Source organism: Emydura macquarii, unplaced genomic scaffold (genome assembly GCF_026122565.2).
Source record: "Emydura macquarii macquarii isolate MOO-44397 ecotype Brisbane River unplaced genomic scaffold, CSIRO-AGI_Emac_v2 contig_1263, whole genome shotgun sequence".
Classification (NCBI taxonomy): Eukaryota; Metazoa; Chordata; order Testudines; family Chelidae; genus Emydura; species Emydura macquarii.
In genome coordinates this window covers 9,651,086-9,664,944 of record NW_027131400.1, presented here as the reverse complement: position 1 = coordinate 9,664,944, position 13,859 = coordinate 9,651,086, and the positions used below count along the sequence as shown (strand labels likewise).

The window sequence follows — 13,859 nt, the reverse complement described above, 5'->3', positions numbered from 1 at the left end:
TATAGACCAGCATAGCCTTACCATCCACATCCTGATTTGAAACTAAACATTGCAGCACCATCAATAGCTAATTTTGGAGTCATTACTATCACCCAAGTGTTTAAAAATCATGAGGCAGTCCCCAGAGTTAGTAAGAGTTATAAAAATGTGTAGTTTTCTGCTTGTTACACTTTTAGAGTTTTCAAATTTTTTCCCCCGTCCCGGAACACGAAGATGAAACAAATCTACTGGAAAGAAGGCTAAGCTACCACAGGACCTGAGCAACTGGAGTGTAAGACAATCACCAGCTACTACGTTACAGTTATGGTAAAGTCACCAGAGCTGGCAAAACTTAAGGGGCTTGCATTTAAACTTAAAATTGAAGCGCATGCACTGTTAATACAGATCATTTAACGCAGGCGCTTCTGCTGCGTGGGGTCAGCTCCCTGAGCGGCTACGGGAAGGAGAACGCACGCCCCCAGGCAGTGAGTGGGGGGGAAAAAAAAAACCCCGCGCACCAGGTGGCAGGACTTTCCCCCCAGCTCTTTGTATCGCAGGCCGAGTAGGGAAACCGGCAGGGCGGGTGGTTAAACGCTGCCAGCCAGCCAGCCTGGGGCAGGGAGCGCAGCGCTTCTTCTCCCGCAGCCTCAGCTGTCGAGCCGCGTGAGGTCCGCGAGGCTCTGGACTGGCTCGAGAACGTGACCCAGCGCCCCGCACGGCCCGAACCGTCCCCTCAAACCGGCGGGGGCGGGCAACACCGCCCGTCACAGGGCTGGCTCGCCCGCTCAGCGGTAACCGGCGCCGCCGGCGCCGCGCAGCTCAGGGCCAGCAGCAAAACCACGGGGGGGGGGGGGGGGGAGGGGAGGGGAGATGTTCGCGCTTCCCTGACTCTAGGACGGAATCTTCCTAGCGACAAGCGCGGCCCGCCGGCGATCTCCCCCCCTCCCCCACACCGGAAGCTCTTCGATGACCTTTCACCTCTGAAAAATAGGAAGCTGCCACCCTCTTCCGCGCGCTGTAGGCCGAGAAGCCGCTCTCTACTAGACCCCCCCTCCCCGGCCGGAAGCCGCGCATGAGAACTTCCGGTTGTGACGTTCGGGGGAGGGAGGCGGGGGGGAGAGAGTGTCTCTCGCGTGGTGTGGGTACGTAGTCTCCCGGTCGGCGTCCCGGAGAAGGCGGCTGCGTTCGCGCTAGAGCGAATCCTTCCCCCCCCCCCCGCCGCAAAACCGGGCGTGCGCGCGTGCGCAGTGCGTGCCGCCGCCCGTGTCCCCTGGGTGTGTGTCAGTCGCAGGCCGCTCGATCGCTGCCCGGCTGGGAGGGACTGAGGCGCTGGGCTCGAGCCGGCGGGAGTGCGCGTAGCTCGGACACCGACGGAGCGACATTGAGCCTGGGACTCAAGGGGGAGCCGGGGGCAGCGCGGCCTGCGGCCGCCATCGACAAAAAGAACCGCCGCCGCCGCCGGAGGAGGACGAGGACGAGGACGGTGGCGTGAGCAGGCGCGGGCCGGGATGGAGTGAGGAGGCCGCTGTGAGACGCTTCCGTGTTGCGGGGACAGCGGGAGGCCGGGCCTAGGGGCCGCCGGGCTCGTTGGAGACTGAGACCCCCCCCTTCCCTTCCCTCCCCCCCCCGGTGCTGCTGAGCGCGGGGGGGCGCGCGGCCCGATGTGAGGCGCGGCCGGGCGGGCGGCGCGGGTCTGTGAGGCGGCCTGTGGGGGCCGCGGTGGGTCGGTCGGTCGGTCGGTCTGTCTGTCTGTGCGCGGCGCGGTGTCTCCATGGCGCCGGCAGCGCCCTGAAGGCGGCGGCGGCGGATTCGCAGGCCGCGTCCTCGTCCCCGGCCTTGAGTGATCTCGATGCCGAGCACCTCGGACGCGGCGCCAGCTGGAGGCGGAGGAGGGAGCGGGGGAAGCCGGAGCTGGGGCGGCTCGGCAGCGGTGGAGGCGCCGGCGGACAAGAAGCGGCTGCATCACCGTAGACGGAAGCGCTTCGCGGCCCAGCCGCAGCCTCCGGCTCCGCCGCCGCCGGCTCCTCACCCGCTGCTGTTCCCGCTCCTGCAGCCGCCGCTCCTGCAGCCGCCGCTGCCGCCGCAGTCTCTGCTGTTCCTGGCGGCCACCAGCGCCTCCTCCTGCTGCGGGGACGGGGGGGAGCGGAAGCGGCCGCGGGGCAAGCGGCGCTCGGGGTCCCGCCACAAGCGGCGGCGGGGCCGCGGGGGAGGCGCAGCGGGCGGCGGGGGAGGCGCCCAGGAGGCGGACAAGCGGCGCGGTAGCGGGGGGTTGAGCACCCTGGTGGAGGAGTACGACGACGTGAGCTCCCAGTCCGAGGGCCTGGTGGGCAGCGGAGCCGCCGGGCCTGGCGGAGCGGGGAGCGGCGGGGGGAGCCCGGCCTCCTCCTCCGGCGCGGGGAGTCAGCGGCCCCGCGGGGAGTCGGAGCGGAGCAACCGGCCGCGCCGAGAACATCGCGGCAGCAGCGGCCGCTCCAGAGAGCGGCACCGAGAGCACCGCAGGCGGGGGGAGGAGAAGCAGCAGGAGGGGGCGGCGGTGGCCAGGGGGGGAGCCGAGGCCTCCTCTTCGTCCTCCAAGTCCCGCAGCCGCCACAATCACACCGGGGGCCAGGACCGGGAGGGCCCCAAGAGCAGCAGTGGCGGCGGCAGCGATGGCCGCAGGAAGGGCCCGGCCGCCTCCCCCGGCAGTGGCAGGAAGGAGCGGGAGGGCAAAACGCACAAGAGCCGGACTAAAGCGGCCAAGGAGCCGCCCTCGGCTTACAAGGACCCGCCGAAGGCTTATCGGGAGGACAAGGCCGAGCCTAGGGCCTACAGGCGGCAGCGATCGTCCTCCAGCCCCGGCCGGGACGACAGCCCTCCGTCGCACAGGGCCTCCCAGAGCCAGAGGAGCCGCAAATCGCCCAGCCCCATCGGCGGCCGATCCCCAATCAGCCCTTACAGCCGCCGTCGATCCCCTAGCTACAGCCGGCACAGCTCGTACGAACGCGGCGGGGATGTGTCGCCCAGTCCCTACAGCAGCAGCTGGCGCCGCTCTCGCAGCCCCTACAGCCCCAATATCAGGTGAGCAAGTGGGAGGTGCGATGCTGTGTGCGTCTCTGCGAAGAAGAGTGATGGGGGCGGGAGGGGGTTATTTCCTAGGGACAGAGGTTCAAGCTTTGGACTGAATAACTTGGGTGGGAAACAAGGAGCTTAATGTCTAATAATAAAAAATGAAAAAAGCTCTTTCGGTTCTCCCATTCCCTTGGGGATAGACTGATCATCCTCCTGTCTTGTCCCCTGAGCAGGGGAGAGACCATAATGCAGCAAAGTGGACCTGTCACATCTTCTCCTTTTCCTATAGTAGAGAAGAGAGATTGTAAGGTAACAGTGAAATCTCCGGTGTGTTGGAGGGGGACTGGGGGCATAAACTTCACATTAAAATGTTATCTGAAGTGGAAAATCACCATCCCAGCTGAGGGTAAGATCTCTAGGACACTATATCAGTTAAATCCTTGTTGTAATCAGCATAAGCATCCTATTTTTCTCTAACTCCAGAGATAGTTATAAAAGAATTTAACATTTATCTTAGTTCTTTTTTAGGATTAGATGAGTTAAAAACTAAATCGAATAAAGTATGGGGAACCTAGTGTTTGTACTTGTGTAAATTATTATTGCAGTCTTAATTGTTTTTGTAGAAAAAGGCAATATTAAATGCGGTAAATGCATGTTTCAGTAAGTACTTAATTTTTTAAAAATTATGCTTAGATCCTTATCCTGCAAAAATGTACCCATATGCTTAACTTCATGCACTACAAATAGTTCTGTTGACATCAGTGGGAACTTGTAGTGCATAAAGTTAAGTGTGTGTGTGTTTTGACAGGGTCAGGGTCTGACCCTGCATAAATGTATATGTTTATCTGATGGCTAAGTTTTGTGTATGTAGGGAAAAAATGGCTTAGATCTTGGCTGACTATTGTCAGGTAGAGTTATCGATCTTTTGGATTATCTTTTTTTTTTTCTTCAGTAACTGGATTTTTGCTAAGGCTTTATGTTTGGCTTGTGTGTACTTCCAACAGAAGATTTGTATTTGTAATAAAAGAATCTTGTGATGGTCTTGGATCAATACTTGATTTAGTTTAAAGTTGTTATGAACTGATGTGTAAAGTTATTCAGGTTCAAAAAACATATTTTTGTAAGTTTTGCCACTCCATTGACAAGAACTTTGTTTTAAAAGTCATATCCTGTAAACTCCATGAAAAACAATTTCATGCTCCCTCTGAGGGTTCTGTGTCAGTTGACACTTTGACCAGTGCTCATTGAAAATGGTGTATGTTCTCCCATCCTGACATTCTTTGGAGGTTTGACAGTAATATCCACTTTTTGGATGTGCATTAATCTATGCATTAATCAATGAAGTGGTTGAGTAACAGTTTTTATCCTGTAGTATGCTGGGGGATAAAACAAAGATGGTTTTGAAAAAATAAGGTGTATTTGAAGTTGTAATTATTGTGAAACATCTTAGTAAACTTCAGACTGTTTCAAAACAGGAAACGATATTCATAATCTGAACAAGGCAATTGTTAGGTTGAAAAGTATTTGTCATTTAAGAGTGCGTTATAATTGGTTAAAGAAACTTTTTAAGAATTGTCATGATTTAAGAAAACAATTGGATTTAGGAAGTATTGATTGAAATCAGAATTGCTGAATTATGAGCTGATGTGTGCACTGAGTGGAATTCTTTGACAATATTCCAGTCATGAAATGCAATAATATGTCTTGGGGTTTGAACTAAGGAATTACCATACCTGATTTGATCAGTAGTTTAGCTAGTCCAGTATCCTGTTTTACACAGTTGCCAGTAAGAAATGCTTCAAAGAAAGGTGCAAGAAACCTTGTAGTGGATAATTACGGAATGAAGTGGGCTTATGGCTTGAAGCATGAGAGTTTTCTATCCCTTAATTTTTTAATTTACCTAATTTGTCATATAGCTGTCCAAACCTTTTCTGAATTGCAAATCTGATGGTTTGTTTTCCAGGATTTACCTTTGACTTCTTCTGAAGTGCATCTGTAATTTCTGTCCAGTCTTTTACGGTATACAGAGATACTTTTGTGTTTAATAATTTCTCTAGCAGATATCTGACTTGCTGGAATATTTGGGGCAACCAGTGCGAGAATGGGAGACAACATTTATGGAGACATTGAAGGAGGAAAGGATTGTGTTGTGATTAGGGCACTGGACCTATGAGATCTGGATTAAATTCCTGGTTCTACAATTGACTTTGGCAGAGGCACTTATACTCTTTGATTGTTTCTTGTCAGTAAAATTGGGATGATACTTCCTGAAGTGGATGTGAAGATAAATCTATTAATGCTTTTGAGGTGCTCAGATGCTGTGATGATAAAGGGCCACAGAAAGTACTTAAATATACCTGAGTCATCCTCAGTACCTCTTTGCTTTTACATCAGCTCCCGTTTTAAGTAAACGTCCCCAAAAGCTTCCCCCCTTTTCTGGGTGTTCTGTGCCTTAAACACATAATAGGTCTGTAACTTGAATGTTGTTTTCAGTTCAGACCTCTCTAAAATGTTGCATCTAGGGCATGTCTAAATCTTTCAATTTCTCCCTGTGCAGCATCTCTAATATTTGGCTTTTTGTCAGCATTATTAAAACTCACATTCAGGCCCTCATTATTCATGTCTTCACTATTGCAACCTCCTTCTCTTTGGCCTTGACATCCTATTTTGCCCGATTTATATTGACTAACATTTTCTTGGCCTGTTGCTGGGAAAGGGTATAGTGGATTTTCCATGCTTCTGTTCTTAAATCTGGCTTCAGATTGAAGACAGAAGCAAGGATTAGTTACGGCCAGTCTAGGCAATGCTTTTCTCACACATGGAAGAGGGGCTTCAAATTGGGCCTTATTTAAATAAGAAAACTGAACCATTTTAACTTTATTTGTTAAGCCGTTGTGTATTTCAGTTTAAGTGGTTTATTTCAGTTTAGTTTAAACTGATTCCTAATCAGATAAATTGAAATAAGCCTGTTTTAAACCAGAATAAATGTCCATATAAACTTTGGCACCAGTGTAAATAAATGAGTTTAAAATTGCACATTCCTTCTGTAGACAAGACCTAAGTTTGACTATCTTGGTCAAGGGGACAGGAGGTGTCTTAAGTGGCTTGCTGGAGCAGTTGGGCCAGCCAGTGGCAGAACAGGCTACAGTATTGATAGGGAGGTTTGAAGAGCTGTCTAATTTAGGTGTTCCTAAAGCAGCTATTATTTAGGGCTGGGCTTTTCAAAGGGGACTATGGGAGTTAACCACCCACCTCACCTTCAAATATAGAAATTAAGATCTATCCATTCTAGTGCATTGTTACTTTTGAGAGTACACCTTGAAGAGATACATCAGTTACTAGTCCATCCCACCTCACAAATCTCTGGGTGCAGTCTGTTTGGTGTCTCATTTGCTTTATAGGAAAAGGTATGAAGAGAAGTTTCACTGTTTTGAAGGTTTGCCTGTTGTGAATGTATCAGAAAATACTGGGCAGTTTTCAACTGCCCCAATATAAATATTATGCATTAGTTTATATATTTTCATTTTGTGTGGCATTTTTGGAATGACGAAAATAAAATGGAAGGTTTATTGTAATAATCTTGAATCAGTTAACATGCAGTTCTTCGTCTGTTGCATAAATGAATGATGCTCTGCTACATAAATTGGAAGGTTTTGCCACATAGTTTAGGTCATAGTTTCATGGACAAGTGTAATGCTTTCATGAGAAGAACAGCTTCTGAAGGCAGCAGTTCTCAACCAGGGTTCAGGGCCCCATGGCTAAAGTTCGGTGTCCCAAGCCCCAGAACCCCTGCAGAGCTGCAGGGAGCCCTGGTGCGCCTCCCCCATTCCCCCCAGGGTTGAAGCCCTGTGTCCCGAGCCCTGGTGCCCCGCCCCTCCAGGGCTGAAACCCAGCACCGTGGCACTCCCCCCGGGGCTGAAGCTGGGAGTGCAGCTGCAGGGAGCCCTGAGCCTTGGCAGTTCCTGTAGGGCTGAAGCCCAGAGGGCCCCCCACCCTGCAGCTGAAGCCCCAAGCCCTGCCCCCTGACACACCCAGTGGCTGAAGTCTGGAGCCCCGAGGTGTACGCCCCTCCTTTGCCAGGCCCTGGAGTTTTTATATAATGTTTGTGTGGGAGGAGCCCAGAAAGGAAAAGGTTGAGAACCCCTGTTTTGAGAACCCCTGTTTTAGGTCATCTCGACCTGTATGATATATAAAGGCTTCATTCTGGGCTTGTGTCTAGCTGTAATGGGGGGGTAAGCACTTTGTATGATGCTCACCTTTCTCTGACCTCTAGTCTGTTCCCTAATGGTGATGTCCTGGAAATGCACAGAATGTACTTGTAGCAATGCCATATTACTATCCGATTGTAGCGAATTTGGTACCTAGGGTTTAGGTGCTTTAGGTATTTTGGTCTTCAAGGCTTGAAAAAAGGACTAGGTACTTTTTGAACTAGATGACTTAACTCCTCTCTTTCCCCTCCCTCCCTCCTCTCCCCCCCCCCCCGGCCAGAAGCTTTATATAAAATATTGGGGTCGGAGGAGAAACTAGTGAGGTCCAGGGGCACAATAGCTCCAATGACTTCACTAGCTTATAAAAGCAGCATCAGAGTGAAATTGACATGACACTTGTCTGCTCATTGAGTTCTGAATTGCAGTTGTGAAATTGATTAGTGTCTTACCAATTTCAACTTGCTGCTTCTTGGAGGTGGGCTCTGAGCAGGGGCAGACACATCGGATCAGTTTACCTATGGTTCACATCTGGAAGTTTATCTTGGCAATTAAAAGAAGTAGAAATTTAGCTTTCATTAAAACTTTTTAAATTCTACAGATGCTGATTGTTTAAGCTTCTTCACTTGCCAGTGACAGTTTCCCACTCATCGCCAATGAGTTGATGAATGGATTTTTTAAGACCTGTTGGTCTTGATCTGAATGAGATCAGTTTGAGTGTTCCTTTGCTGGAGTAGGAGAAGAATGAGCATCAGCTATTAAGATACTACTTGAAATAAAGGTGGTGTCACTTATGGTTTTTTATCACTATTAAGCTCATTTATTCTGTAGGAACAGATATATATATTTAAAATAATAGAAGAATGAGGATATGAGGTATTTCTATAGCAACTAGATGATTGAACATTGAACACCCTGTAGTACAAAAATGTTACATTAACAAAACCATATTGTGATAAATGTTTTATATCCTGTGTTTGAGCATTCAAACTCTTTCTCTGGAAACTAATTCTGATATGTTTTACAAAACATGGAAATCTAAAACAAGATAAAGTAGCTTCCCATTACTTCACTCAGTAATCCACGTCATTGTAAACTATATGATCACATGTTCAATGCACATAACCATGTATGTAATTGAATTATTTCACACTTAGGTACACAAACTAGTGTGTTTGAATATTTCATACAATTAAAATAAATGGCTGTTTATATCGGAAATATTTACATACAGGTGATTGCACCAGACTTTTGGTGTTATACTGGGTATAGACAAAAATAAAGGAATAAAATTTTATTTAGTCTGGCTGTATTTCTATCTGAAAGATGGGGTGTTCTAAAAATAATATTCATCATTAAAGTTCTTTTTAGAACTGAGATTTCCTTGAAAAACTTAAAATTTTAAGACTTCAATTTTTTAAGACATGGAATTCAGGAGGAACTTAAAAAAATTCTCAGTGCTTGCTCTTTTACCTAATTTATGTCTGTCTGATATATATCAAGGGCCTCTGTCATTGTGGTGTGAGTTTTGAATTCAGTATTTAAGATTTACATTGTTACTTGTAATGGACTTGGGTTTTTCCCTCTCCTGTGTTCAGTGGCTCTCTTGTTCTTTTTTCTGATCTTTGATTATTATGGGAAGGATTTTTGCAAAACCCGGAATCTTGCAAAGCATTCTGAAAACAAGTTTGAGGTCAGTCTAATCTCTGTTAGTAGATAATTCCATAAGCAGGGGTTCTCTACTGAGGACACATTAGTTATAAAATTAAATTAAGGAGAAAAATAAAATGACTAAATTACAAAGTTTCCCAATATTCCTAATTTTTAGATTTTTTAATGACAACAAAATATGGAAGAAATATATTTTAAATATCTTAATAAAATTAAGACATATGGCACTTGCTCAAAAAGATATTTTCTTGTACAGATGCCTGGAATGCATATAGAGATGCTGAATCATATTTATTTCCTTTTGTCCAGTTTTTAGTTAATAGTATATCACATGAGAGAAAATTTGTCCTGTCATGGGCAAGGAGAATGAATCTTAAATTTGCATGTGAATGCACAAAGAGAAAATTTAAGCTAAAATGATGATTAACCAGAATGTCCTGTGGTCGTTCAGATTACTTACTGATGATATAGGTATATAATGTCTTGGGAGACTTATGGTAAAAGTCAATTGATTAAATGTAGGAGTCTGCCTTTTCAAATATTTTTTAAAAGAACAGATAATTACATACATTGGAAGACTATGGTGCTTGTATACCATTATAACATTTGCTAGGATTGAGCTGTAGATTCCATTTTAACCTGCTTCCCTTGTTTCGATTACTCGTAACTTTCTCAAACATATTCTTCTTGTGATGATCTCTGTGATGTTGCATCTTGGCCTAAAGGTGAATTTTTTATGAATGATTTGGAAAAAATCAGTTCAACTGTTCTTGAACTCTGCAAACATAAGGGAAAAAAATCTTGATAAGTTCTGATTAAAATGTTTGCACTTGCGTAACTCAAATGGCTGAAAGTCAACTCTTCAAAGTTGGCTTTCTCTTTAATGTCTAAGTAAAAGGAAAAACCATTCAGGTTTAAACAAAACAAAATCATGTAAGTGTTTAAAGGTTATAAATATGGAAAGCTAGCATTTTTTGTTTGAGTTTAAATTTTGTTTTCTGACATGCTACTAGTGTATTAACAATGGTGATCTGCCTCAATAAAGTACTTACTCCTCTTTTTAACAAATAAAAGGGGGTGAGGGTGGGATAGTGTGATGCAACAAAGAACTCAAGCACTTAAATCAAGAAATTCCCTAGTTTAAGATTCCCCCTATAAAATTCTCAGTATATACACAGGATTATTTCTACTTAATGTATTGCTGGTTGTTTCATTCAGCACCTTTAAAATATTTAAGCTATACAATGTAGCAATTAATGTTACATTATAAATTAAGGTTTGGAGTTTCCTGATTTCAGTGAGCTTGTTTTTTTTTTTAACTCTGGGACCTTAACTTTGTACATTAATTCTTAAATACACTAGTTGTTGATGCAACTTGTATAATTAACATTGAAGGTATAGTAGAATCTTTGTGAAGAAGAACAGTTCTGTGGCAGTTTTGAGGCATGCATGTGACAAAATCCAGTAACCAAAGTAGTATTTTGGGGTAGCCTATTGTGAAAGCTCTCCAGTAGTTAAGCAGACAGAAAGTGATAGCCAATCTGCTTTGAAAAATTTAAGGAGTCAAGCAAAAGTTGTTAAATCATGCTTGAAGTATAGTGCTTTACCCCTATTTGCTAATTTGTAAAAGCATTACGCAAAAACATGCTGTATTTGGTTGTTTTGGAGGGAGCCCTCTGCTGATGTTCCTTTTGCTATTTTTTAAAGTCTCTTGTCATTTATGCCAGTGACTCTCAACCTTTCCAGACTATGTACCCCTTTCAGGAGTATGTGTCTTGTGTACCCCAAGTTTCACCTCACTCAAAATCTACTTGCTTAAAAAATCAGGAATAAAAATACAGAAGTGTCACAGCAGACTATTACTGAAACATTATATTGCCATATAATTATAAAATAAATTAATTGGAATATAAATATTGTACTTACATTTCAGTGTATTGTATATAGAGCAGCAAAAATAAGTCATTGTCTGTATGAAATTTTAATTTGTACTGACTTTGCTAGTGCTTTTTATGTAGTCTCTTGTAAAACTAGGCAAATATCTAGATGAGTTGATGTACCCCCCCTGGAAGACCTCTGCATACCCACAGAGATACATATACCCCTGATTGAGAACCACTGTTTTATGCTATATTTTGTCTTTCCTTTTTTTCTGCTTTCCATTTGTGTACTATACATTTAACCAGTTTCAGATGGAAACTAATACAACCTAATTTCACTCCTAGTGTGTTCCTCTGTAATTGGCTTCAGAAAAACGTGTGGTCAGGTGTCAAGAACTCCTGAATTCTAATTCCAGCTGGTTTGCCTATGTTTCTCTCCATCTGTAAAATAGGAATTGTAGTCCGTGTCTACTTCAGAAGTGTTGTATGAACATCTGTGATGTTTTAAAAAATATAGTACTATACAAATGATAAAAATTAGGTGTGAAGTGCTGCTGTGCTGTAACAGTACAGGATGCCCTTCATGTTAGATGCATCTGGGGAACAATTGATAAGTAAGCATGACAAAGATGCCTATGCATAGACCAAGGCCAAACAGTGTATGTCAGCTGGAAAAACAGTGAAAGAGACATAAAGCCAGGATTTTTTAGAAGCTTTCTCCATCCACAGTTCCCTCCAAAAATCTAGCATTATGGCAACTCCCTTCAGTTAAGGAGGACTGGAGGTGGTATTTAAGTCTTGTACTGCCTATAGTCCCTCCAGACAGAGCCAAAAGATGCTTTTTTAATGCTTCATATGCATATGCAACATATATTTTTAAAAATCAATCATTCATTAGATAAAGCAACCAAAAAAAAAGTAGAAATTTGTGACCAAACACAATGCATCTGGTGGTAAATTTATGTATGATGGGGCAATATTCTTTGAAGAGCTGAGCAGGCTTCTGGGGGGAACTACAAGAAGTAAGGTGTCTGTCATGATGTCTATTCTTTGTCAGTATAATGTGTTTGTTTTAAAAGAATCATTCTTGTAAATATCAGTTTTGTGTGATGTAAAAGTTGGTGGACATTGTGTGTGAGACCATTTTTATAACGTTGTGACTTGATCTTTTTTGACACTAAAGTGTAAGCTCTGAGTAATGTTAAAACCATTTGGTTTATGCTTGGGGCCAAATTCTTCCCTCAGCTGGGAAAATGGAGTTCTGCACACTCATATGAGGGTAGATTTTTGTTCTCAAAAGATAACCTGTAAAGGAAAAAAATTATGCTTGTGCCCTCTTTCTTTGCTTTGGGATATCAGAAGGGGCCAAAGGTTTTTTTTTGTTTTTGTTTTTTCTGCTTGTGTCCTTTTATTTATATTTGGCATTCAGGTCCAATCTAGGCTGGAAGAGTCTGTCATGACTGGTGAACTAAGGAAATGATGAAACCACCAGCCAAAAGAGTAGAAGTTAAGCATTTGAAAGAGGAGGAGCATTTTAGTCAGTGTTTAAAAACTGTTTTTTGATTAATACCTATGAAACTTGAATCACTAATATTTTGGATAAAAGATTTCCTCAAAGATTCAGCATCCTGGCCAGTTTAGTTAAGTGTTACAGTTCACAAACATCTCTGTAAGACTTTGTAGGGTCTGTCAAGACTAAAGCCTTGTCTAAAAACAAATGTTACACCACTTGAACTGTACCAGTCTATTTAATGCTGTATGTCCTGTTCCCCGCCCTTTTCCCACCTCCTTGTGGATGCATTTACATTGGCATAAAGATTCTTATAACAGTAAAGCATATTCCCATATAGGATGGGTAATAAAATATATCAACATAAGGCATTTTTATATTGGTGTGGCTGTGTCCACACCAGGGCTTATTCCAGTATAACTATTTCAGGAAAAATCACATTCCTAACTGAAATAGTTGTACTAATTTGAAAACTTCATGTTGACTAGGCTTGGGAAAGCATTTTTGAAACTACTGGCTAATACGTTTCAACGTAGATAGGGCTAAGTTGCATTTTAACACTTTGTCTGGACAGGTAGAAGGATTTAGTTCTACCAGTTAGTTTTAAAATACTACTTGCCTTGTCTATGCTAGGGTTTTAAAACATGTTAGCCAGCATGTTTTCAAAATATGTCTTTCATTCTAGTGTAGAATGTAGCTTCTAGAGATCCTCCAGAAAAACTGGGGAATGCCAGACTTGGCATTTCTTATATTTCCAAGGTCAAAAACAAGCAGGAAGAAAGGGAAGGGGGAAAAATACTTACAGGCATACAGAATAAAGTGTGTGTGTGGTGGTGGGGGGGGGTATGGAAATAAAAATTATTATTATTTTTTTTTTTGCTGGCCACTTTGGTTCTGTAGTTTTTTAATATAAGTAGAAAACGTTATCCCATTTAATGAATGAGGGACCTGAGGCACAGAAATGTAAGTGGCTTTCCCAAGATCAGCAACTAAATTCAAGAGAAAGGAAAGGGTCCCAAGTCTCTCGACTCTAAGCAGTGTGTTTAGTCTACTAAGCCACTGCTTCTGTTGAAAGTTAATTATTTTTCCTCCCAGTTTTCTTCTCTTTTTGTCTCGTCCCATTCTGCCAGAGGGTTCTGCAAAACCAAACCTGCTGTCTGGCGCAGAAGTGAATTATATTAAATATACATAGTTCCTGAGAAATATCTTGGGGTAAAGATTTTTGTTGATTTGCCTTGTTTTTAACTCTTAAATTGTTCTCTGACATATCTAATGAACTGTAGCTCTGTATAGCCACTAGTTAATTTCAATTTAGTTTATAGCATATCACAGCAGCTCTGCTTACTCTAAACTTGGGCTTTCAACCTGTTTATCTCAGAGAAATCTTGATATTTCAATAGCAGGGGTTGAAAACCCCTACTTTTCTCGTACAAGATTGATGTCTTTCTTTTGGAAATTAGTAAATATAGGATATGTCTATACTCCTCTATTTTAACCCTGTGTAACACAATATTCAACTCATCTGAAGCACATGTATATAATAGATACAGCCGGAATTGAATTAGC

General features: G+C 43.7%; 1 protein-coding gene across 1 annotated transcript in view; it reads left to right on the top strand.

The window, feature by feature from the left end:
• Positions 1–955: 955 nt before the first annotated feature.
• Positions 956–13,859, top strand: part of CDK13 (cyclin dependent kinase 13) — an 84,457-nt gene continuing 71,553 nt past the window's right edge. The window contains exon 1 of the mRNA XM_067550394.1: positions 956–3,036. Coding sequence (XP_067406495.1) covers positions 1,829–3,036 — 1,208 coding nt within the window. The 5' untranslated portion in view covers positions 956–1,828. The remainder of the gene's footprint in view (positions 3,037–13,859) is intronic.